The following is a 25765-nucleotide window of genomic DNA, read 5'->3' as shown; positions in this document are numbered from 1 at the left end:
CTTCCGTTTCTTCTAGGCGGGGAAAACCAGTAAACTTGTGTTTAGCAGCACTCCTCTTGGCAGCTTTGTAAATCTGATAGTACATGAAAAGCATCACTGACATTGGGATATAAAATGCAACTGCTGTGGAGTAAATGGTGTAGCCGAAGTCTTGACTGATCAGACAAACCTTTTCGTCATTTACATTTTGGGCCCAACCGAAGAGCGGGGGTATGGTGATCGAGGCAGATAACAGCCATACACACAGGATCATTTTGGCCATACACTTCCCGTTCTGCCTTACAGGGTACGTAAGAGGTCTTGTTATTCCCAGGTACCTAGAACAATAATGCAGAATTACCATATAGTGCAGGGTTTAACTGTTAAAAGTTATTTCGTGTAGTCTGCTCTAAACCAAAATCTTTGGCTAAGTTTTCTATTTCATATTTTTCAATACTCACTTTGCATATATTTCCAAATTATAAATTCATTTGTCTTTCACGTTAAAATTTATAGTGTTGATATTTATAGAAAATGTCTTTTATTCCAGAAAGAAATTTCCCTTTGGCCCTAATGGACTGTGATTTTAACCAATCTGCACAATCTTCATGCAGGTAACTTTTTTTTTTTTTTTTTCTTTAAATGAAATCCTGAAACCTAAATTTGCTAACTTATGAAATCCTTGAGTATAGATGAATGCTCAGTCCACAAAGCCTATCGCTTTTTGTATTGAGTGAATGGTTAAGTTACATCAAGCATTCATTTTCATTCTTCTCATGTATTCAACAGTTAGGAAGATCCCTGCCACTATGCTGAGACAATGAGTTGTCTTTCTTACCTTCATGTTTCAGACAGGAACAAACTGCAAACATATACCAAAAGCAGATTATTTCAATACTACAAGATTCTTTTTATCATCATGTAATTAGAAAAGAATATATTTATTCAATGTCCAAACTTCTACCAAACAAAATAAAAATCTATCACAGTTCAAGAAGTCCTGGGGAAGAAAACACAATTTTACAGGTATGAAAAAAGGTTTTAATGTGTCCATTTTTTCATAGAAAAAAAAATATTTCCTATTCTGCAGTATCTTAAACTATGTATAATTTTCAAATTAAAAAATATAACTATGGCTCTATATAACCAGATAATAATATCCTAAGTTTGAATTTACTCTCAGCTACAGAGAGTTTGCTTTCTAGCTATGGGAATTTTCTCTTAGATGGAATCAGACGCTTTTTTTTTTTTTACATCTAACATTTTTAGTTTCAAATTTTGTTTCTGCTCAGTTGGAACTTGCCTATGACTTACCATTAACTTCTCATTAAGTCCTTTTTTGCTTCTTCCAAAAGAAAGAATTTTGAAAAAATCAGTGTGATTCACTTTGTTACTTGTAAAACAAATGGTTTCAAATCAGATTTCTGAAAAATGTTTTGGTTTCAGGAGTTACCAGTGTTTACTTAGTGAGGGTTCTGAAGGGTTACAAACAAGAAATGCAGTAATGTGATTAAAAATATTTTGGGGGAGCATGTTTTCTCTATTCACTTAGCATATCAAATATGAGATTTGTCTGGCTCTGGGGAATGCTGCATTGTTGATTTTACTGCAATGCAGTAAATCATGGCTGGTGCTCTTGCTTTGCACAAGCACCCAGGTATGCTATAGTTATGGAAGGAAAAAAAAGAGGCATCATTAAATGATCTGTTCTGATGAGTAACAACAATTCTTCTCAACAATGTCATTGATTTTATATTGCTGGTATGACAAGTGTTGCACAAAGGACAGACCAGTTTACTGTGCCCTGCTCTCAACACGATGCACAAGTAAATTACAGTAGGCCAGTATTTTGCCAGTGAATCTGTGCCTGGAGCTAAGAACTGTTACTAAAATTGTCTGGGATTAAAGGAGTGCAATCCATGATGTCAGACAAGGCTGCTTCTTGTGCCCCTCACCATCAGTATCAGAATATGGTCATTGGCTCAGCTCCAGAAGTAATGGACAAACTGCAGAGACCATGGACTTTTCTGTTTTACAGCAGTATGGTCAAAACCATTTGCACTCCCAAGGAGCCACAAGTTTTTCAAGGTGCTCCAAGATATGGAAAAGCAGAGTTAGTGCAGTAAAGTTTCAGTTTAACTACCTGAGGGACAGATCAAAGCGCTTTAAGCAATGTAACTGCAGCAAGGGTGAGTTATTAGCTGCAGCCTCTCTGGGACAAGAGCGGCACCTTGTCATTAACATTAGTTAACCCTTAACATTAGTCCAAGAATAACACAATTTAGCTACAAAACATTGAAACGCATCCTTTGTGCAGAAAGACTACTTGCTGTTTACATTCTGTTGTTTTAAAAAAATCTTTTAAAGTTGGTCTGAAGTATGCGTTTTTCTAGCTAATACCCTATTGGTCACTAAAAATAACACACTTCTGAGGTGCACATTATTATGTAGCTAAAAAAGTTAAGCTGGGTTTCTGTAAAAATCAGATCTGTGGGCTGCATGCTCTGAGTTCCTACTGATGCATTCTCATGCACCAGAATATAACAAAAAGAATTCATGAAAGCATAAGTATACTGAAAAGAATTAAAATTCATTAGTTTTGCCCTGGCACCACTTTTTTTGGAGTCTATCTGAGCTTCAGAAATGCTATTTGAAATTAAAATACATTAATTATCATAAAAATACACTGGCATCCTTTCTGCCTTATTCATTTTGCTAAATGTAGTATGATAGGGGGAAAGAAGTCACCAGGCACAAATGAAAGAATGTTATCTTTTAATCTCTATATATGAAATCCATTACCCTTTAAAACTTATTTGCAGCTCCAAAATAATGTAGATCACTACTGTTGTCTAATTCACTGGAGAGTGTTCAAGACTTAGTAGATTCATGAACTTCAAAAATATTGTGTCAAAATCAGTGTAAAAATATGCTTTGTAATGCTTAATCTGTAATTACTACACTGAAAAAAAATTCAATGTAAATCAGCTGAGCTTAACATATTAAAGAATATGTACCACCTTGAGGTCTTATTGCTGGCAGAGAATGAAGTCAGTCCCTAAAAAGCCCGTTTCATGTATCTCAGCTATCCCCCACGTGAAAGAAAGGTCTCAGACTTGTTATTCTGAGATTTATTTCTTTTACATGCCACAGATGTTCATTTTGATCTTTGTGAAGAAGAAACTGTGCCTCAGTTCTCACTTGTATAAGAAGGGCAATGCTGTTTGGTATTCTTTCTCCTCTGAATTTCATGACTATATAATTTTGCCAGACAGGCTTCTATCCATATTACACCCAGTACAGTGAGACCTGTGTCTAGGTAACTCCCCAAAAACAAAGAACTGCAGATGAACAGCCTTTATATTTCTTATGAACTGGTCATGGCATTTCTCATTCAGCACTACTTTATGCTGTAGGCAGAACACTGAAGTGCAGGATGCTGTACCAGTTGGGCAACCCCATGAGAGGCACAAGACAGAGAGCAGTCAGGTCCTGCTGCCATTCCAAGGCTGCTGGGTGAGTGGAGAACAGTGAGAAGGAAGAATCTGGTTATTAGACTAGTGTCTAACAGATACAACAAAAAAGGACGATGAAAACCTTTTTTCTGCTACGTCACTGAAATCTGGAGTGAGCCCCTCGCTCAAAGACCAGACAGCATAGACCAAAAATGGTGAAGGACAGAGTTAACTTCATTTTAAATGTGTGTAAATGCATGAGCATGTCCCCATTCTGGGTTGGTTTCTTATTATTTCTTCTGTGTCTCTTCTTCCTTGTAGGAGGATTGGAAACTGGATCCTTTGCTACAGTCCCATTCAACTCCAGGGAGGAAAAATTACCCTGTGCCATCATTTCTGGAGCTCTGTTCAAACATGGGAAGGGGGAGACTAAAGAAGTCCCTCCTTTGTTGTGGTGCTATTGTCAGCTATTTTATACAATTGCCATTTGCCACATTCACACAATGAACACCAACAATGGAAAAGGTAAATGAACAACTCCTTTCTTTTTGCTTTATAAAATTCTGCCTCCCTATAATCCAGTATTCTTTCCCAATATCTCTGAGTTGTTACCATATAATGACAGGCAATTGTTACAGATTAATGTAGAACCATTATAACTGTACTGAACTGCTCCTGAGATCATTCAGTTTGTGGGGTTTTTTATTCTGGCTTTTCTGCCTGATACTGATGCATTGCAATGGCCACACAGAACTGTTTTTATTCTACAGGGCTAAAAAAAGTCTCTATTGTCACTTGACCACAGAGGCAGTTCTTACTAAGATATGCTCTATATATTAAATGTTACAGTATGCATTAAGATGTAACATATAGATAATAGATTGCTACATATTTTATCTCTCAGTGATTTTTTGCATTGCCTCTTCCTCTCTTCATTTGTCTTATTTGCCCGTTGTGATGGCAAATAAGCTTGCACAGTGATTATCAGACTGCAAGCACAGTGATTATCAGACTGCAAGCTGGACTGCCACCACGACTCACTAGAGGTGACTATAAACATGAAAGCTTGCAATACAATTTCTTTCTTTGTGAATATATTTATTTCATTCTCTAATCTAGGGAATTGTGAAAAGTAGTTTGCTTTATCTGCACAACGATGGAGTGAGTTCACATAGCCATCTACTTATCATCCACTAGAATAACTTTCAGGAAGATCTTTCTCAACACCTACATATTAATAACTCTCCATTTGTGGCTGAATTGATTAGTAATTCTCTAGATGTAGAAGATGTCAATTTTTCCTCCAGGAACTAAAAATCAGGAGTGCCAGGCACTGCAGTTTTTCAAGTAAACCGGGCATGAATTTTTTGTGTGTATGTGTGTGGTGTGAACCTGATTGTTTTTTCAGCAGTAGAAAAGTCAATTTCCTTTTCTTTGTGGTTGTCATGGTTTAACCCCAGACAGCAGCCAAGCCCCATGCAGCTCCTCACTCACTGGTCCACCAGTGGGATCAGGTAGAGAATTGCAGGGCTAAAAGCTGTAAAACTCATGGGTTAGGATAAAAAAAATTTAATAGGGAAAGCAAAAGCTGCACATAGAAGCAAAGCAACACGAGGAATAAAGTCACTGCTTCATATGGGCAGACAGGTGTTCAGCCATGTCTAGGAGAACAGGGCTCCATCACATGTAGCAGTTCCTTGGGAAGACAAACCATCACTCCGAATTCCCTCCTTTTCTTCTTCTTCCCCCCACTTAATGTATTGAGCATGATGTCATTTTCCTGATTGGCTTTTATGTTCATATAGGTTATTCTATGTAAAAGCAAGTCCGAGGGACAGAGCGTCTCTTGCATTGTGTAAATACATCATCTTTGAAAAGAAGAGAACAATTTCTGTTAGGTGTTTTTGACATAGCCACAACAGAAAGTTGTAAAATGGTGAATTTTTCATTACTATATTGGAAACTTTGAGATGGGTCTAGTCCTCACACCTTTTGAAATATCCAGAAAGCAAACTGAGACTCAACAACTACATTTAATTCAATAATAGAAAGAAAATAGTAATAGATGGTCCAATTTGTGATCATGTGTCCAAAACCTTTCTTTCTTACCTTCTATTATATGGCTAAAAGATAAAGAAAAAAAACCAAAAGGACTAGTCTCTCACTGTGAGCAGAGTCACAAAGCAATAGAAATCCTAACAGCTAGAAGCATTTAAATAGTTTTGAAGCTTCCTGCCCAATTCAATAATAAATTGAATGCACCGTGACATCAACATCTTTTATGTGACTTTTGTATCACACATGTAATTCCCTTGTCTCTGGTTTCCATGTGTTGCATAGGCAGATAGAATTCCATTCTGATTAGTCTGAATTTGTTTCTCAGAATTCACTGACTTGATCTAACAGATTCCAGAATCAGATTAGCATCTTTCACTGTCTGACTTAGCTGTTATGAAGCAAATTGGATTACTACGGAATAGAATTAGAAACATTGTACTGGAGATGATATAGATGGGTATTACAGTTATTTCTACCAGGAATCACAACCTATTGTTTTGTTATCACTTATCATTTGACTTGGAGGTGGGCTTGACCTGGGGTTCTTTCAGTTCTTCCTACTTTTGTATTTTGAGAGTCATAAAACTGGTTTATTCCAGAGACACAGTAATGCTTACTCCTTTGCTTTTCTCTTCTTTCTCTAGTACAAGAGCTTTCCATCTTCAATACATATCTCGATGTATTGTTTTCTTTGCCAACCCTCAGCTATAGAATCCTGTCTAGCAATTCACCTGCAGTAACAATTTATTCTGAAGAACGAGGCTGACCTACTGATTTTTCTCCAGTGGCTTTATTCCTCTCATAATCTTTCATAACTTTTCTTACGTTTGATTCAGTTCAACATTAATTATGTTGTGATTGTGAGATAGTTCACAAGAATAGGAGCAAAATGCCATTCTTGAAAGCTATCCAGCATTTAGAAATATTCTTCCTAGTATACTCATTGATCTAGATAATTTTTTTCCTTGTACTTCGATACATTAAACAATAAGTCAAATGTAAATGTAACAGGTTGAAACAATTACCAAATCTATGCTTTCTCTTATGGCTATGTCAAACACCTAACAGAAATTGTTCTCTTCTTTTCAAAGATGATGTGTTTTACACAATGCAAGAGAAGCTCTGTCCCTCAGACTTGCTTTTAAATAGAATAAGACGTACAAACGTAAAAACTGATCAGGAAAATACTATTATCATCACATATGATAACATATTGAGATGGAAGCAAAGGGATAGAAACATGAAAAGACCTGCTGAGACACGAGCATTACAGTGCACAGCTATGGTGGTATAATGTGACAATTACCTTGTTAATTATTACATGACAGTATTGATCCCTGTCTTTATGCAATACAGACTGGCCTCACAATCACATCATGATGACTGCCAGTTTATTGTCTTGGAAGAGGAGGGTATTTCAGAGGCATTTCCTTACCAGAAGTGAATGAAGTTACTGATTTCATTGCCTGTATTAAAACTTTTAGAATATGAATTGGATCACTTTCAAACCTAAACATAAAGTATTGTGTAATGTTAGAGAGGATAAAACTAACAAATCAAACCAATACTCAGTGGAGAGAAAAAGACTTTGACTATTTCTGTGCTCCATCTAGTTAAATGCTGCATCTTTTCTATGTGAAGGAGTACACAGTTTATAAAAAATCTTAGCACAGTGGCCAGCTTCCACATCTTAACTGCATTTCCTAGAAGTGCTGGAAAGCTCTACTTCATCTTTCTCAGCTGATGTTGAATGCATTGATGTGAAAGATGTTAAATTTGTGTTTTGATATCTATTCTTTTAGATGCTTATGCTTCATATTTCATATAATTTCAAAAGTATTCTTATCGTTGAAACAGCGATACTTTAATTTTCATATTTGGAAGAATGAGAATGAAATACTTGTTTTGTTTTCAGTAAGGTTAACACTTTCCATTTTTCCCCTTCTTATTTTAAATTAATTGTATTTTCTCAAATTCTTTTTATAATAGAATGACATTTATTCCCACTGCTATAGTGAGTACATGTTGAATTTATTCTACATAGTAAATGTTCTGACTTGATTTTGGTTTTTTGTCAAAAATCATTGTGATGGAACTCAAGAAGTGTAGGCTTTCCTGGCAGTAGGGGATGATTAAGTCAATCAAAATTAAATATCTATTCATTGTAAAGGAATGTAATTTGCATAGTACAAGATTCTCTTCTCCTACAGTTATTTTCGTTTCTCTGAACTTTAATGGATTTCTTCCTCTCATATTGTATAATTTTACAGCTTCGTATTTTTCTTATTTATTTCAGCTAATTTTTTAATCTTTCATTTCACTCATTTTTATTTCACTTTCTTGCCATCTTATTTCTATTTCTCTATTAGCTCCATATTTTTCCTTTTTGGTTTTTGCACACCAATCTAAGACATCCATCCCATAGACAGGGAGATGATTTCTGCTCTCACTCTAAGAAATACCTAACACCCGTATTACCAGAAAGAGAAGTGCAACATCTTTCCATTCAGCTTCTACTATCTTTCTTACATGTCATTTCTGAAACCATATTGCTCTTTCCTTTCAGACCTCAGCAAATCTGTTTCAGCTGCCCTCACCCTTCGTTTTCCCCCTGCATGGCTGACATGTCAAAGTATTTATCACCTGTCAGAGCCTTGTTCTCAGCTCCTTGACAAACCAGTTCGGCAGCCTTTTCTTTTCCACTGCAAATTATACCCTGTGAAGAAAAGTCCCCAACATGCAGCTGCTAATGTTTACTTTGCAACAGTGCCTGAATGTTAAATAATATTGTATTTCCTACCCAATATTTTGCAATTATTCATATAAATATTCTATATTATAGACTGAATGCTCTTATTAAATCCCTTTGAAGAAAACAGTATAGGTATATTTTCCTTTTGCCTATTTTCACCAAAGACATAAAAAAGGAAGTGGATTTTAGCCCATTTAATCCTTCACCAACCTCCTAGAAACTAGGTGCATTTGAAAACTGAAAAGGTTTTGAGCATGAATTATTTGGAATTGAGTTGCATTCCACAATGGAAGACTTCCTATTTTTAAGTTTTTCCAAATTTTCTGAACTCCAGCTTTGTGTGCTTCATCATCCCTAGTTTTCTGTATACAAGTGTGGTTTGCTTACTGAGTGCAATAGGATTAATTATATACAGAGCTCAAAAGTGCTTCTCCCCCACTTCTTGATAGATAATCTGTAACACTTCAAAAACTCTCTAAATCTGGGCAAGTCATACTTAAGAAGAATCTATTTTTCTTTACACTGTTCAACATTGTGAATGAATTGGAAAACTAAAAAATAATGTCATGCTTTTCTAAAAGGAAACGTATAACTGTGTTGGGGACACCCTACCCACTTCTGCCCTTTCACCACCACCACCACCACCTCTCCCCTTCCCCGATTTGTAAACTCCCTCTAATTAATGTAGATATATTTTTTGTGGAAGAAGTAAGGAGTCAAAATGCTCTTCCTAAATTTTTTGCTCTTTTCAAAAGTAGAAAATACTAATCAAAATATAGGGTAAAGTATAATTTGCAATACATATTGGGAAGAGTTTAGGAATATCCCCTGGTAAAAAACTTCTCAGGCTTTTTAAGACATATCTCAGTTCATGGAAAAATTCTTACTGGAATTCATCACAGTATACACACAAACTACTTCACAAGTGCAGATGGCCAGGGCTTTGTATACTGTTACAGATTCAGACCCTGTGATCTGATTTACAGTACTTGTTAAGTCATTTTATCAATCAAGGAAAAAAAAGGAAAAGCAGGACATCTTCAAAGGTGGCAGTTTGTTGCTACATTCAGTAAGGTGATTTATATCAGAAAACACTATTTTGATTAAAATACACATTTCACTTTATTCCACATTGAGCCCCTTCTTATTATCCCAAAATATTTTAGACTCATAGAAACAAATGCAATGCATTTGCATCATGTCAACTGTTACATCTAACTAAATATCTAATTATTTGTAGACTGATGACTGTCTTACGTGACTATTTTTTAATCTTTATGTGTATAATGCAGTATTTAATTTTATTAAGTTATTACAAGACACCAGGCCCCTTTTTGAGGGGGCAGAGAAGCTACGTTAACCTTCCGATACTATTTGGGAGACTAAAATAGGAAAAGCTTTGTTCAAGAAAAAGAATTAAAGAGAAATCACATTCTCGTTTATTTCTGCCTAGTTGTATTGCAAGGTTCACTAGAGACTGAGCGTGCAGAAAAAAAGTTCAGGTTGGAAGAAGGCTAGGAAAGAGGTTTTATCTCATTTGGTCTTTTGTATTTTAGAGGACAACTGCTTACATCTGAAAAAGGAACATGAATCTGAGTAAGGGTTTGGCATGACTGGAGGGAGGTGGTGCTGTCAGTGAGCCTGAGGAGCAGCAGAAACCTTGAGCATGAGTGCATACAGTTCAAAAGCTACTGAGGAATGATGAGGCTTGGCTTGAAACATTGCTTGATAGTGTTGCAGGGGACTTACTCTCTGCTGTGGGGGAGAATAACTTAAGGCAAAGACGTGATTTCTTTACACAACAACTCAGATGAAATCCCTACTTTGTTAAACAGAGGCAGTTCCTGAGCAAAAGAAAACAGAGAAATTAAAAAGAATATGTTTTGCAGATAGGAACTGGAAAATCCTGATTTTCCTTTTGTGTTCCCCCCATCTTAACCCTCTTGTTCCTCACCCCCAGCGGTGTTGTAAAGGACAATGAAGATTTCAGATTTTTGTCAAAGTCTGCAGCACATCTAACATACTTTTCCCCCCCCTAATGTCTTCAGAAAGGATTTTAGTTCTCAAGCTCACAACTTACTAACAGAGCTCAGATCTCCCACCCTCACATGTCCTGACTGGTGTTGTCCCAAGATGAGCAGTGGTGACTCCAGTCTGCTGACTGCAGCCAGGCCAGAGGAGATGTGCCAGTTGACAACCACCAGACATGCCTCAGTCTTGGAACCACCCTGTTGTGTGCAAGCATTCAAATAGGCTGTAATGAAAATTGCCATGTGATTCCTCTCAGTTCTGTACTCTGTCAGATGCCAGCACAAACATCCCTTAGGTAAGCTGGTAGCCCACAGGATTCTGTGGCTGTATTTTGACCAGTGTATCAGACTACCTTCTTCTCCTTCCATGTCTGTGCAGCCATACACACAGACACACACGCCAGATGACCCCTTTGTATTGTCAGCATGGTGGATCCCAGGATGTACACACAAAAAAAAACACTGAATCCAGAGCAAGCCCTAGGAGGAGCTGCAGAGAGGGTACAGAAGTACCCACTGATGCACACTGCACACAGGAGGGTGCCTATGTGGATGCAGCTGAGGCAACCTGGAGACTTCCTCAGGATGGAGTCAGGCCTTTAGGCCTTAGGTCTCAGGAGGAGAAGGTTGCCAAAACAGTACTGCCTTGTCCAGTTCAAAACACAGAACTGCCAAGTCCCTGCACCCAGCTGAGCGCTCTGGCTGTTCCCTGCCTACGTACTGGCAAATGACCCAGGCCTCCTGAGCCCCCTGCTCTTTGCAGGAGAAAGCCTAAACACACATGGAGCTGCAGAGAACTCTGCTCTGGGTGATCAGGGACGATAAATATCTGGATTTGCCCTGAGCATATCAGGCTGTCACTTCAGGTGCAGTTTAAGTAGCCTGCCCAGAACCACAAATAAGCCTATAGACCCTGATCACAGAGTCATCTCAAGTCAAGGTTGCTGCTTTAGTTACATAACCATTTTTGTGCATGTTTCTTGATACTTGTGTTTCTGTCATCTGCAAGATAACAGATACCTGCAGCTAAAATGTCTGGAGGTTCAATTTCAGAACTATGAAAAAGAAGCCTGTTCTTTTTAAAACAGAAAACCATCATCAGACTGCTCTAAACTAGAAATGGCTAAGGTGATTTTCTCCAACTTCATTACATGAGTCACTTGGATTGACACTAAACATCAGCTTAAAAGGAATTATTTTGAAAGTTATAATGGTTTTTAAAAATGAAAGCCTCCCACAACTTTAACTACAAAATCATGACTGATGTCTTCAGTACAATTAAATGAAGCATTTCAGAAACTTCCATAGTAAAAGTGATGAATGAAATGAGAAATCACAGCCCACTGAACTGATAATACCACTATATTAAAACAAAGGATCATCAGGGATTAGCTGTACAAATGTGCTGATATGTATGTCTCTTCTCTTCCTTCCTTGAATACAGTTTAAACATAATACCTCCAGACTTAAGGAACAACCCCCTCTAGAATACTTCCTCCCTCCTCCCCCTTCTTCCTCTTCCTCTCTCTGAAGAGACAGGAAAAATACTGGTCCAAATTCTAATCTTTGCTTCTCCGTGACAGTAATTTTGCAAGAGCCCAAAGGAACACCTATATAGTCATTATGGGTGAGTCTCAATACAGAACTAACCTTCTTGGACATTTTTGGTTTTTTCTATAACTGTGTTGGCCTGAAGGCAGATCTGAATTTGTCAAAAATCACACTAAGATTTTGCTATGTTCCAAAGGATCAGATATATGAAAATTGTAAATGATGACCTCAAGCATTACTTGTTTGTCCAAGCTCAGACAGATAAAACCCAAAGTATATCAATAAACTGTGTTAGATATCACAGGAAAAATCAAAGTCTAAAGCAGGTTTAATTAGGAGTCTCCTTTCAAAAACTTTGGGATGTGCAAGGCATCTTGTATAGGGTTTGTCTAGAGTTCATTTTTCTCTGCAATGGTACCTGTGGAAATGTCATACAGAGGTACCTACTGTTCCTGGAAGTACGAAACGTGGGTTTTAATATCAATCCTTTCATTAAGTCTATTCTAAATATTGCCTTTGCAGTTCAGACTAAAATACACTTTTCACTAATGTAATCCTCTCAATGCAAATAGGTCTAAAAGAAAGAAGAAAACCCATCAACAGAATAAAAGTGAGAAATTGCAACTTTGCAATTGTAACTGAGACACTGAAGCAGCCAAAGCATCTAAGTAATCCTGTTTCATAAAAAAGTTCAAGATTAAAAAGGACACTGTGTCTCCTCAAGTACGAATATGTTATGTCTGTTTAACTTAGATCAGTGATGCTTTGCCAGAGAATAGCAGCAATCAAGCAAAGAATTATCATACGTCTGAGTCAATTAAAAAAATCACTAAAAAACAAAAAACCCAAAACCAAAAAAAAAAAAAAAAACCCACAAAAAACACAAACATGAAGTAGGGAGCTTGTCATAAATTTCCACAATGTAAGCAATGAAGTACAACTCTGATCAAAGCACTAGAAGAATAAGCTGCTTCTGCCTGAAGTCACATACTGATGGGTACCTAGCAGTGCTGTGTAAAGAATGAACACAGCCACGTTGTGTTTCTGGAAAGCTTTAAAACTGGTCTTCATTCTGAATTTTATGAAGGAAAAATCCAAAGGTTTTTTTTTTTTATCCTGAATTGACTGCTTAGAAACACAATGGTGCACTGAACTCTGCTTTTCATATACAAGCAAATGAACTGAACAAGCTTATGAAGTATCAAAATAGGACATTACCAGGAGACAATATTCATTGTGTCACTTAAAAAAAACGCAACTACATTCTACAAAATCATCTCAATATTTCATTTCATAAAATATTTCAATAATACAACATCCCATTCTGATCCCCTATAATACCAGTTGTTTTATAAAGATGCAGACTAGAGTCGCTTGTTTCCTACAGCAGTAAAATAATTTCTCTTTTCCTAATAAGAATAAATCTTAACATAGGAAAAAATCATAACTTGTTTCGGAAAGGGGGGCAGTGGGCTGGAAAGAGCACAGCATGAGGGGAAGCTATCAAGGAAGGAAAGCAGGAGGTTAGATCAAATTGTGTATATACAATTCAAGAACCTTTTAGAAAATGGCTATTCACAGTCCTTTCCAACAGAAACTTCTGGTACAGGGATTTATCATTAGATAATAAGGTGATTCCTTCCCTGTCAGCTTATAAAAACTGCTATTTATTTTCCATTTCTTTATATTTTAGCGGTATATTTTCTGCTCAATATGTGGCACAGAATAAGGTTATCATGTCTCATCATCTTTCATGTCAATGAATGGAAGCTTTACTGTAGCTACCACATTTCTCGACCATATGTCATTTATTTCCTTAGCACTCATTTTAACTAACATATTTATTTACAGCATGCTTCTACACCCAATCCCAAGTTTTCTCTTCACATGTAATCCTCCTGCCTGCTGTCATTTTTCTCACAAAATGTCTCATTTGGTGATATTTTGGAATTTAATATCAATAAATCACAGAATCACAGAGTCAGAATCATAGAATATTCTGTGATGGAACGGACCCACAAGGGTCATCGAGTCCAAGTCTTAAGTTAATGGCCCATCCAGGGATCAAACCCACAAGCCTGGTATTATTAGCACCATGCTCCAACCAGCTGAGCTCATCTCAGGGTCAAAAAAGTGGGTCAGATTGAGCTTTTCTCTATAAACTGGAAATAGAAAATTTGTAGGAATTTAATATCACTTTACAAATATAACTGCCCCTTGCAGTCACTCAGAATCCTTAAATACACAGCCTCAGGTGCCCTTTAACTGAAGGAGAAGGTTGAAGGGGAGAAAGATCTAGTGATGAAAAAATAACTGCAGGAAAGCCCAAACTGCAGTGGGTAAAACTCTATGTTCAGCCTTTTCCAGCCTCAGTATTTAATAGTTCACTTGTCATAATATTTATTCATTTTTCCAGCAAGCTTGGGAATGAAGAAAGTAATGGCCAAATGGACACTACTTCTTTCTAGCCAGCCAGTCCTCTGCTCTAAGGGACTTTGAACCACCTGGGTCTTGCTCAGACCTCAGGCTGTAGTTCCATGCAGCTGGCTTTTTCCAGCTTGCTACTTTAGTAACATTTAATCCAAATCCAGAGTATCCATAATGCCCATTTAAGATGACACCAGGTCTACTTTTGTAAAGGTAGCTATAAGTAAACTTCGAGAAACCTGAAAATACGAGATTAGCCAGGATACTGTGTCCTCTTTGTCTAACTGAAAACAGGCTTGCCCACAAGTTTCCATTACAGCATATTCTTTTTTTCAGCAACATCCTTCATATTTTTCCTTCTTTTCAAAATCATGCAAAATCTGCAACACTAAATATTTTTAAAATATATAACACATTTCAACACAAACTGCTACACCAACTTCACAGGCATGAAAACGTATTACATCTACAAAATGAACCTCTTGCTTTTCTCTTATCAAGAGAGGAGTTTCTGGCCCTCTTCACCTGGGCTTTCTGTATAGAATGACGAAATTTGAGGTCAGATTCAATGATTGGTTATCCATAAATAATCATTTTTCCAGCTTAGTGTGTGTGTGATCACAATGCCTTTTTGTGTTCCCCAGAACTTAGAATTATACCTTTATGCTAAAACAGAACTACAGCTGACAACAGATCATCTCCTCCTCCAAAGTCTTTAAAGATAGCAGGAATTGGAGATTATCAAGGATCCCAGAACTCTCTTCTATATTCATTTTACAGATGCTACATCACACATGAAAGCAGTGAAATAAGCGGGATCAGCAGAAAGAAGCCTTTCTTCTCACCTCTCAGTGAGGTTTTTGTTTCTCAGCAGCAAAGTGGCAATTCTCAGGTTCTTCTGAGGCATGGTGGCATCAGCTTTGCGTGGATAAAGAGCAAAATACCTAAGGTTTACTGCTATGCCTACAGCTTCCAATAATATCAGTTCTCACTGCCAGGCTGAAAACTTCAAACATTCATTTGAATTTAGGAGCAGAATTTTGGCATCAGTGTGGGATAAATCACCACAGCTGGCCTACAGACATCTCAGGTAGTTCACTGCAAGCTGCAGGTGTTTGGGATATTTGATAAGAATCTCCCTTCATTTCAACACTCAGGCAGCAGTGCAGAAGCTTCACATTAAGTAACAGCCTTTGGAAATGTTAAGCTCCTTCCTGTGTTGTTTAATTCACGGGCAAACAGTCCACTATGCTATTTTAATTTCAGTTATTTTTAAAAAGTGAAGATTGTGTTCTGCTAACGACCATACTCATTTTTGCAGCAAAAATAGTAATATAGGACAATACACTCTTGAGACACTACAAACTGCTTCTGATAAGAAATGGGTCTTCAAATGCAGATACTTAAGGTAAAAGGGAAACTACAGTACATAACAATGCAAAAATTAAGTCTTTTGAGCCAGAGCTGTACTATTTTTAGCATCAAAATGTCTTATTAGACTACTGAAGAAAAGCTTTGCATCTTGTCAGCAGCTGTTTTGGGTCATGCATATAAATACTACCAAGTAATTTGTGACCAGACAACACACTCTTTGTTCAGGGATTTAATATTTCAGCTATTTGCTAAATGTCAGCTTCTACAGCAAATAAACAAAACTTAACAAGCCACATGGAAAACTGCTTACAGAAAATTATTCTGGCAAATGGAACTGTATATCTGGAATATTTCATGACAATCACAATGTGTTTTAATGGTTTATATTCATGATGACAGTTATGTTGCAAATTCTCCAATAAGTTTAGATAATAGCATATACTTCTGTTATCTGTACTTATGCCTTCCATTTCTGCCTTCTAATATTTATGTCTATTACCAATTCCTGAACACCTGTTACCAGAATAAATCTTCTAGGGCACTATTCTTTACTTTGATTTAAAAAAAAACAATTATTTTCTAGCATGGGAACAGTCCTCCAACTCATAAACAGACACTACTGACACTGACTTGGGTTTTTTGCAGTTGCCTTTCATGTCCCTCTCTAGAGGTTTGCAAACCATATGTTGAAATATATTGTCCCCAGACTCCAACACATCTCTCATGAAAAGCAAACAGTTTAGAAATAAGGTACTTAATGAAAGCTCTTTATTTGTTGCTCAATTTCACTTCCAGCAGCAGTAGGCCTTACTTCTGATTGCAGGTACTTGCATGGTTGATGAGAAATGTTGATTCCAATGACACCAGGTATTCCTCAGTGGGAAAGAAGGTGACCTAACTGCAAGCCAGGTTACTGGGAGGAGAACTCATGGTGTGTTTGCCTAGATCTCCAATTACAATCTCTCCCCAAAAGACTAGAGTCTTTTCAAAGCCCACCTCCCCCCAAGAAAAAAAAAAAAGTTTATTTACATGAAAACTAGACATTTGACTCTTTAAATACAGGAAACTTACCACACAGTGAGATGTAAACAGGTTTGTACATAATTCTCCCACAAACATGGTGTTCTTGTAGTCAAGCTTTTGCTGCCAGTTCTGATTTTACCCAGCTTGATGAATGTTTGAGATACAACAAGCTTTGTCCAGTCTCCCTTGGTCCCTGACCAGTTTTTCCACTGCTATTAATATGTGGCAAGCTGCTGCTTGCTCCTCAACCTGCTACACCCTGCAGGACAAATAGCTCCCAGTGTGAGAAAAGTGTTACCTTTCACATGGCTCTGCCTCCACTTCCCACAATCTCCTTAAATAGCCATAAAATCTGTACACAAAAATGGATTACCAACTTTCCTTGTGGTTATATCTTACACTTCTACCACAATTCTACCAAACAAAAAAATCTTGGTTTCAAATGTTTAACAGTCCCAAAACCCCACCCGTTTCCTTGATATATCTCAGGAAAAAACTTTGCTATCAGTTTTTTCATCATGACACAATGTACCTCTAAGAATAGACTTCGTCCTGGTTTTCCTTACTTAAAAAAAAGTTATTTTTGTAATATCCCCTCTTGGTTTTGTGTCTTGGGTTTTTTTTAAAACAATCATACCATTTTGCTGTGAAATAGCTATCCATGATGAAGTTAACCCCCTTCAGTAGTCTCTTGTGCTAGCTTCAATTTGATAGCAGAGATCACAATAGATAGAATATACTCAGCACTGACTTGATTTCCCTGAGCATCTCTGTTCTGGACTTTTGGAGAATTCATTCTTGTCTGTACATTACCCAAACCCCTTGTTTAGTGTTAGAGGTGAATCACTACCAGATCTGCATACATGCTCATATATGTGGAACCACCCACATGTATCAGATAATCTAGATTTCTGTATAAAGCCTTGAGCAAACAGCAAGGTACAAGAAGAAAATCATAACTGCTGCACTCTTTAATTTTGTTATGTCAGTTCAAACAGAATAAAAACAAATTTTCCCTATGACATATTTAATTACTGGAGTCTTTTGAAAAGGAAAACTTAAACTTTGCAGTAAGAGTTGGCTCAAAAAAATTCAGTTTTTTTTTTCTTTCTCTTTTCAGTATACCCAGGAAGAGATATAGTATGATTCAATCCTTCAAAAATAATTGTCTATCCAGTACAAGAAGAAAAATTAAAAGTTGTAAGCTTTCCAGCTGAAAGAAATTATCCTCACCTTATGAACAGCAGTGACCATTAGAACAAAACTGTTTTACGATACTTGTGCTTTCTACATGCAGATATCAGAATTTGTAATTTTGTTCCCCAGTCTTTCTTGTATGACAGCTGAACCTTGGCAGACTCAACTATTTCTCAAGTTCTTTGTGTTCGTGCAACCTACAATGGCTAGCTCTTTCTCCAGACTTTCTAGTCCACAGAGGATGGACCAGATCTGTGCTACATATTAAGACAGGAAAAAAGAGAGAGGTGTTTGTAGCTGACAGACAGCGCCATATGTACATATCAGCTGCAGATAAAATAAGGTGTTCTGTTTCAAAAGTTGCCACAAATATTTCTGATAAAATGTTTCCAACTCAACAACATTATAAATAATTCTGTGTTTCTTTTAAAGGAATAAGATACTTTCTTTATATAATTTTCAGGTAGTTTTAGAAATAATTTTCAGAGAAAATTATTCCAAGAAAGTGAAAACATTCCCTGATTAATTTCTGTTTCTCCAGAAGCTTGTGAAAGCATGCTACTACTGATACAGTAATCTTGCTTCAAACAGTGCATAATAACTACAAAGGCTTTGATGTGCCATTCTATGATACTCATTCATTTCAAGAACAACATTCTAGGAGAATATATTTTGATACCAGTGCACACAGGTCACACTATACTATCGTGCCAGTATGATATGCATTTGCATTTTGGTAACTTATATTAGGAGATATATTTGAAAGCTCCCTTCAAAAACTAAGAGGAGTGTTTCTAGAACTGTATTTTTTCCTGTGAATTTCGAAGCAAATCCAACCTTACTTATGGAAACTATTTTTGTGACCTTGTCAGGAAAACAAATCACTTTTTAAATGTCTCTAGAATGTCCTGCTTGGTAAAAATGTGAATTAATGTTCCCTTACCTCTGACTTATCAGGATCCTTTGAAATGTCTGGATGAACCCCCAAGAATTAGAGACCCCAAAATCACTTCTGAAAACTCATCCAGTGTTAAACCCTGGTAGGAGCAAACAGAAGATAGTTTCAAATGTGGGGGGGAAACGAAATACCCAATTTCAAGAAAAGGCATTCAGGTAAATGTGGTTTAATTTAAAATTTCCTGTTACTGACTGAACTATAATTCCCCATGCATGCATATCGTGAAATGTTACCAATTGCAGTCACCATTTCACTGCTACCTCTTGATTATCTTGCATCTCCACACTTTGTAACTCCCCTTCAGTAACACGACTTAAATGCATCCAGTATAACAGCAACAAAATAATAAGTCTACAGATTTTTGTTCTGTAATATCTTCTATCTTCCTAAAATTTGTCAGCTTCTACTGTGCAGCCACAAGACACATCCACCAAGCTTCAGGTCTTATACCTGTTCCCACTGCAAAACGACCAAACTACCACTTGTTTCGGTGTTCAAACTCCAGAGTTTACTCCTGAGTTAAGTCTTCAAAAAAATAGTCCATCTGCTTGATTTGTTACTGCCCACCTTACTTATTGTGCATCTGGCAGCGTGATCATGAAGCATAATGTGTCTGCAAAGACATAAAACTTGTAGCTAACATCAGGTTACTTTGTAAGTAACTGAGCATCTTTCAGGCTGCCTATGTGACACAGGAAAAGATACCTGAGGATATCACAGAAAGGTACTTAAAAAGAGGGATCATGATTACACAGAAAAATGCCCCAGCTTCATTTACTCTTTAGGAGTGGGTTCTGGGTGACAGATACACATTGCACTGCCTTATGCTACCTAATGCATCCAACTTCCAATTCAAGTTCTTCATCTACAGATTTGGGATCAAAAAATTGTGTTGTTCCACTTTTCAAGGCAAATAATAAAATGGAGCCTTCAGAAGTGTTCAGCAATTAGTTCTCTGCAAAAAGAAACTACATTAACTTGAGGAACATTCTTTAAGTGGACTACATTAGAAAAACTAAATGGAAAGGAATAAAACCAAATCTGTTCTTTTCCACTTCAGTTAATCAATGCTCTCTGTATCTTTTGTTAGTTAGACAAGTTATTTACAGTCTCAGAAAGGGTACTGTTTATCAGGCTAAACAGTGGAAATAATGGCTGTTGCAAGGAATTAGCTGTCATATTGATCTCAAAACTTTCTTCTGCAATACAGACCTTAACTGCAGTAACTCCATCACACACTTTTTCTATAGTTTCTTTTCTATAGTTTCTTTTCTATAGTTTTCTTTTCCTCATTTCTCAGTTACTTCTGTGTAAATATATGAACAAAATCTCATGAGTAGAACTGCTGGTGGATGCCTACATTTATTCTAGATCTGAAATGTATTACATTGAGAATTTTTTCATATCTAGTCTACGTGTGTTTTCTATACATGTCTTTTATGAATGACCTGAGCAGGGTTGGCAGAATGGATCGCAGCCTTTTCCACCCTGAAGGCAGAAAAAGTTTCATACTGAATAGGAAGCCACACAGGACTATTAGGTGCTGTTAAGTTTAGCAAATTGCTGACAGTTTTCAGGTCATATTATCAGTTTTGGATGTAGGTAGAATTTGGACACCTGGATTCTATTGGAAGTACTCAAGTATTTATTTAAATTTAGTTCCAAGTACTTCATTTGAGGAAGTGCTCAGCGCTCAGGCATGGAACAAGGACTTGAGAAGTGAATGAGCTCCAAGGAATGAGCTCTGACACGTTCTCTAAGGAGAAGCATAAGTATTCATACTTGGAGCATGGCAAAACAAGGAGAAAGAGCTGATACTTGTGTATAAAAATCTCAGGATCAACAAAAAGGCCCACTTACTTGCATACAAACTCTAAATTCTCATCAATTTAATGGAAGCCTGGAATACTCGTGAACTGTTGGCTAAGATACAGACTGGAAAAGTTCCCCAAAAAGTGTTTCATTACTTGTGTGGGTGTGGGGAAAGTGTTATAATTCATCAACTGTATCTGAGTAGTTATGTTACTTTATCACTCTCTAAGCCAAAGAACTATTTTTAAATTGAATCAAAAATTGCTACTTATGCAGTTATCCAGTGGATACTCTCCAAAACAACATTCCTGTAGCTATCTTGGGTCGGGACAACATGATGAATCAGCATGCAAGCACCACCAGTTCTAATACAATTAATTCCCTTTATTTGTTCATTCCCCCACTAGAATGTGGTTTGTATACACCCCTCATAATTCACTACTAATGTTTGCTCACTCTTAAACATAAAGAATGTAAAGGCTTAAAGGTGACTACTATTCACTGAGACTCAATTTTGCTGCCAAAATCTATGTAGCTCCTACCTTTCTACAGAGCTAATCCTCATATCATCATGGATGGCAAGAATAGCACAGGTAATATTGACTGTCTGAGTATCAAGCTGTCTTGCTTGTTTAATTCTCATGAAATCTGAAAAGGGAGAAACTCTTGTCCCTCCATCATATATGGTTTAGTTCTGACTGACCTGCCTGTAAGCAGATAGCCTTCTTCCAAAGTGGGGCTTGAATGAGATGCCTAAAAAGTCACACGTTCATCTGAAGTCACCCTGATACAGATCTGTGAAGGTTTTCATTTTGTGAAACGAAAGGGCAGATATGATCTGAAGAAATGCATAATAGTTCAAATCTTGTATCTCCACAAATTTAGATCTTTGTGGATAATAGAAAGACCTTCTCAACCTAGCTTCTTCCTTGTGCACCCTACACAAAGTTAGACATCCCCATAATAGCACACTAACATCTACTTTGCACCCTTAACATTTATGCAACTCAAGAGGAGAAACAATTTAAAAAATATGATAAGTGCTAGGAAAAAAAAATACAAGGCTTTCCAGCAGAATGAAAGCAGCCCATTGGTAGATTCAAGGCTAATCTGCATCTTTCAGAGCTTTCCAACTGATAGATTCAGCTAAAAAACACATCCGCCACTAAGGGCTGTGCATCAAAACATCTCTGTGAGCAATAGGCCTGCCAGCTGCTGGCATTTCAGGGCTCTCAGTGGCGTAAGCTGAGTAGCACATATTTGTGCAAGGGAAACAAATCAAAAAGCCTTCTCAGTTTACTCATTTTATCCTGTTTGGAAGCTCCTCAAAGCCTCTTTTTGACTGATGTAACGGTTTGTTTAATAAAAGATATTACCTCTTTTTACACACCTTGCTTAGCAGTTTGCAACAAACTCTCTTTCTTTTTAAGGTTAATTCAATAGTAATATTTTTTCAGCTATTTACCTGATTCTCATATCTGTTTCAGAAAGAACCTAATAATTAAATTTTCAAATAGCCATCTTATTTCCTGTCTGCAATAGCCTTACCTTTCTCTTCAGGAAGGTGCATCCCAATAAAGGTTTCCTAAAGTGTCCTAAAGAGCCAGGTGACAGTGCCATTCATAATCATTCTTAAAAAAATGTTCCTATTCCTATTTGTCCTGTCTTAACCTTCTTCCTAAAAAAATGTCTCCCATGTGACCCCAGGATACTTAATTGTGCTACAAAGTTCAAGTGCATCTCAATGGCTCTGAGGATAGTGCCAGCTTGAAGGAAAGTGAGTTAATTTAATTCCTTCTTTCCCAGCTTCTGGATATTGTATTCTTTGCACTGAGATAGAAAGGCTAATAAAGGCTGTATCATTGATGATCTTCTCCTAAATAACAGAAAACATGCTAGTGTTTCCATCAAACCCATGGAAAAATGGACTTTGTGAAAATCTGACCCTCTAATGCACTATATACATTGTGATTTGCAGCCCCAATACTACATATAATGCTTAATCTAGAGGTATGTGGTTTTTCAGAGATAAATCTGTCTCACTGATCATTCAAGGATTTCCTAACTACATACATGTAAGAACAACTGCTGGTAAGACAGTTTAATTAAAATTAAATTTAAATTAGTGCTACGCTGGCAACATTTCATCATTCACATTTAATTTTCCTAATTTCTCCCTGGCTTGCATATTTTATACATCTTCACTATTCAAATATTAGTTCATCCCAAACTAATCTTAGCCCTGACTGTGCAGCGCTTCACTAGTACAAGTTTACTTATTTTTAAATAGGATCAGAAATCATGGAGATTTCTTTTATTGTTGGGTAGTAGAGACATTTTGCTAATGAATTGTTGGTTTGTCTCCTTTTACTGATGATATCATCTATCTTAACTATATAATGGATTTGGGTGACAGAGGTTAAAGCATCATAATTCACAAAATTTTAATTTCAAGTAGAGAGTAGACAACAGTATAATGAAGTGTAAAGAGATCATGTTCAACAAACATTCAGTGATAGAATGGGAATGCAAAGACAAGAGGAAAATACTTTCAGTTTAAATCAGCACTCGGTGTTGAAAATCAGTCATTCACAACAGGTTATATTCTGTTCTAAATACAGAGATATCTCTAATTAGTATTTTGCTGGGAGAGGGGAGTGGAGGGAGTATAATAAGAAGACAGCAAAAGACACAATCACAACTGTGACCAGTTCAGTGAAAGCCCCCGTTAATCATACAGCAGTGACCTCAAATGTTAAACTAAGAAAACACAGTTCTACAGTGGGAGTCAGTCACACATCCGTATTTGGGTAAGAAAGCTTAAACACATGTTAACCTGTCTTCAAAGGGTTGAAATGGAAGTGGAGAGCTCAGATATGAAGATCAAGAATAATCAAAGAATGGGATTACTTTATGAGGAGAGAGCAGAAAAATGAAATCATTAGTCCTAGAAATAGGTAGTATAGAAAAACAGAGAATAATATTGGGAAGGCAGATAAGCCTACTCCTACTTTCTTACAGTACTGGAATTAAGTTAAAAATAGCAAATTTCAAGGCAACATCAATTAAAAACAAAACAAAAAACAAAACAAACACAACACCTTTTGATACTCTGTATGTAGATTTCATTGCTACAAGATGCTTTGCAGCAACCAAGTACTGCTCAATATAGAAGTTACAAAATAAAGATCACTGGAGCAGGGGATGCTTATACAGAAATTAAAGTTTTGAAATTAATATAAACCGTGGTGCTCCTTGGAATAAAACAGCCTCCATTTATTGCAGGAAACTTTTAAAAAAGACTGTCTCTCTGCAGAAACCTAATGCAGAGTTCTTTCCAAATACTTTCTGAAGTAAAGAGTCAAGGTTTTTGTCAGATATTGGACTTGGTAAACTGCTTCTACAATCTAGTTATGAAGTTCTTCAATTTCTGCCAGTTGTGCGGAGTTGTAATGAAAAGTTACCCCCGTGATGCCAAAATTCTTGGCATGGAGTTTAAGCTGTGGAAGAGGCTGCAAGTTACTTTAGAACAGGACCTGCACGGAATAAAGGAAACTGTTAGCCTTCCTCTGCAGAGGAGAGCTCAGACACAGGCAAATGTGAAACCTTAGGTTTGGCCCTGACATCACAGTTGAACACCTAAGATCCTCTTCTGCAGTCTGTATACACCTCCTTGTTGCCTCAGTGCCTATATCTTTTAGAAGTAGCTATTTCGTTAATGACCATAACCTGATTTTTGAGAGAGCAGATGAAAACTTTTACAAAGCAAACATTTAAAAGCAATTTTTCCTTCAAACAAAACATTACTTGTCAAAAATGGTTCTGTTGGTTGAAATTGAGCTATTCTGCCAGTGTCCTAGAATAAAGATAAAACAAGCTATAATTCCTGCACTTTCTCTGATCTGGTAAAACTCCGCTGAACCCAGCGAGGTTACACTTTCACCAGCTTCGGAATAATCAGCTCAAATCTAGCTGTGGTATAAAGCAGTTTAAAGACATATATTTCAAATATTAACGTGGCTGCAAATGCCTCATTACTTGTATGGAGCCACAGTAAACGTTAACAGTTTAGGTTCAGTTTTGCTCTGAGACCTCTGGTCTGCAGTGACAGCAGGGTAGTTACCCAGAGGGATAAGCAGGCATCTGGGCTGGGATAGGGGCGGCAGCACACCCTGCTCCGGCGGGCTCCTTCGAACAGAAAGGCTGAGGGCTGGCATTCGCCTCACTCCCTGCTCAGAGCACGTCTGCGGCTCACTTCCAAGGGACCCGGAGGAGGAAGCAGGGGATGGCTGGTGGGACCGCTCACAGACCCCACGCCAGCGCCACGGCCGTCCCCGGTGCTCGGGAGGGCAGGGCAAGCCGCGGAGCATCGGGGCTCTCTCACCTGTCGATACTTATCACGCAGAGGGTCATGATGGAGGCCGTGCAGCACATGACATCCATGGCGATGAAGACGTTGCAGAAAAGGCGCCCGAAGATCCACTCACCGCCGATAAGGTCCGTGACGCTGACGAAGGGCATGACGGCCAGGGCCACCGAGAGATCTGCCAGGGCCAGCGAGACGATGAGATAGTTGGAGGGCTGCCGCAGCTTCTTCACGAAGCAGACAGAGATTACCACCAGGCAGTTGCCGGCGATGGTCAGAAGGGTGATGAGGCAGAGCACGGCCCCGATGAGAACTTTCTCCACGTTGCCGTAGCTGAGGATTTGCTCTCCGCACTGGGAGTCGTTGGCGGGGAGGGGGCTCGCCGTGGGCAGCGCCGACGGGGCAGGAGACGGACCGAGCTTGGCCAGGCTGCGCGGGGGCCAGGAGCCGGCGATCATCCTGCCGCCGCTCAGCGCCCGCGGGTCCTCCAGGACCAGGGGCCGGAGGTTACCGTAGAGGTGGCTGCCGTTGAGGGCGAGCACCATGTTGGCGTGGGCAGCCCATGAAGCCCCGCCGCCCGCTCGCCGGCTGTCCCCGCCGTGGGAATGCTCGGGCTCCTCCTCGGGCGCCCGGCGCCCCCCGCCCCCTCGCAGCCGGCCGAGCGACCCGCCGGGGACACAGCCTTCAACTTCCCCCGGAGCAGCCGGGCTCACCCACGGCTCATCCCGGGTGGCCGCGGGGTGGGCACGGCGCCATCGCCCCCAGCCTGCGGGCAGAGGCTGC

The 25765-nt window shown here is 38.2% G+C and overlaps 1 protein-coding gene across 1 annotated transcript; it reads right to left on the bottom strand.

The window, feature by feature from the left end:
- Positions 1–4: 4 nt before the first annotated feature.
- LOC114065743 (5-hydroxytryptamine receptor 7-like) lies at positions 5–25765 on the bottom strand (the record flags this gene model as incomplete). Its single annotated transcript, XM_027899871.1, has 2 exons — positions 25001–25765; positions 5–317 (listed from the first exon to the last, which is right to left on the bottom strand). Coding segments are annotated over exons 1-2 (840 nt in total), but the record flags the coding sequence as incomplete, so codon positions are not given.

This window comes from Empidonax traillii, unplaced genomic scaffold (genome assembly GCF_003031625.1).
Source record: "Empidonax traillii isolate 1590-97213 ecotype Southwest subspecies unplaced genomic scaffold, ASM303162v1 scaffold693:size341962, whole genome shotgun sequence".
In the NCBI taxonomy this organism is placed as follows: Eukaryota; Metazoa; Chordata; class Aves; order Passeriformes; family Tyrannidae; genus Empidonax; species Empidonax traillii.
This window is presented reverse-complemented; position numbering and strand designations above follow the sequence as displayed.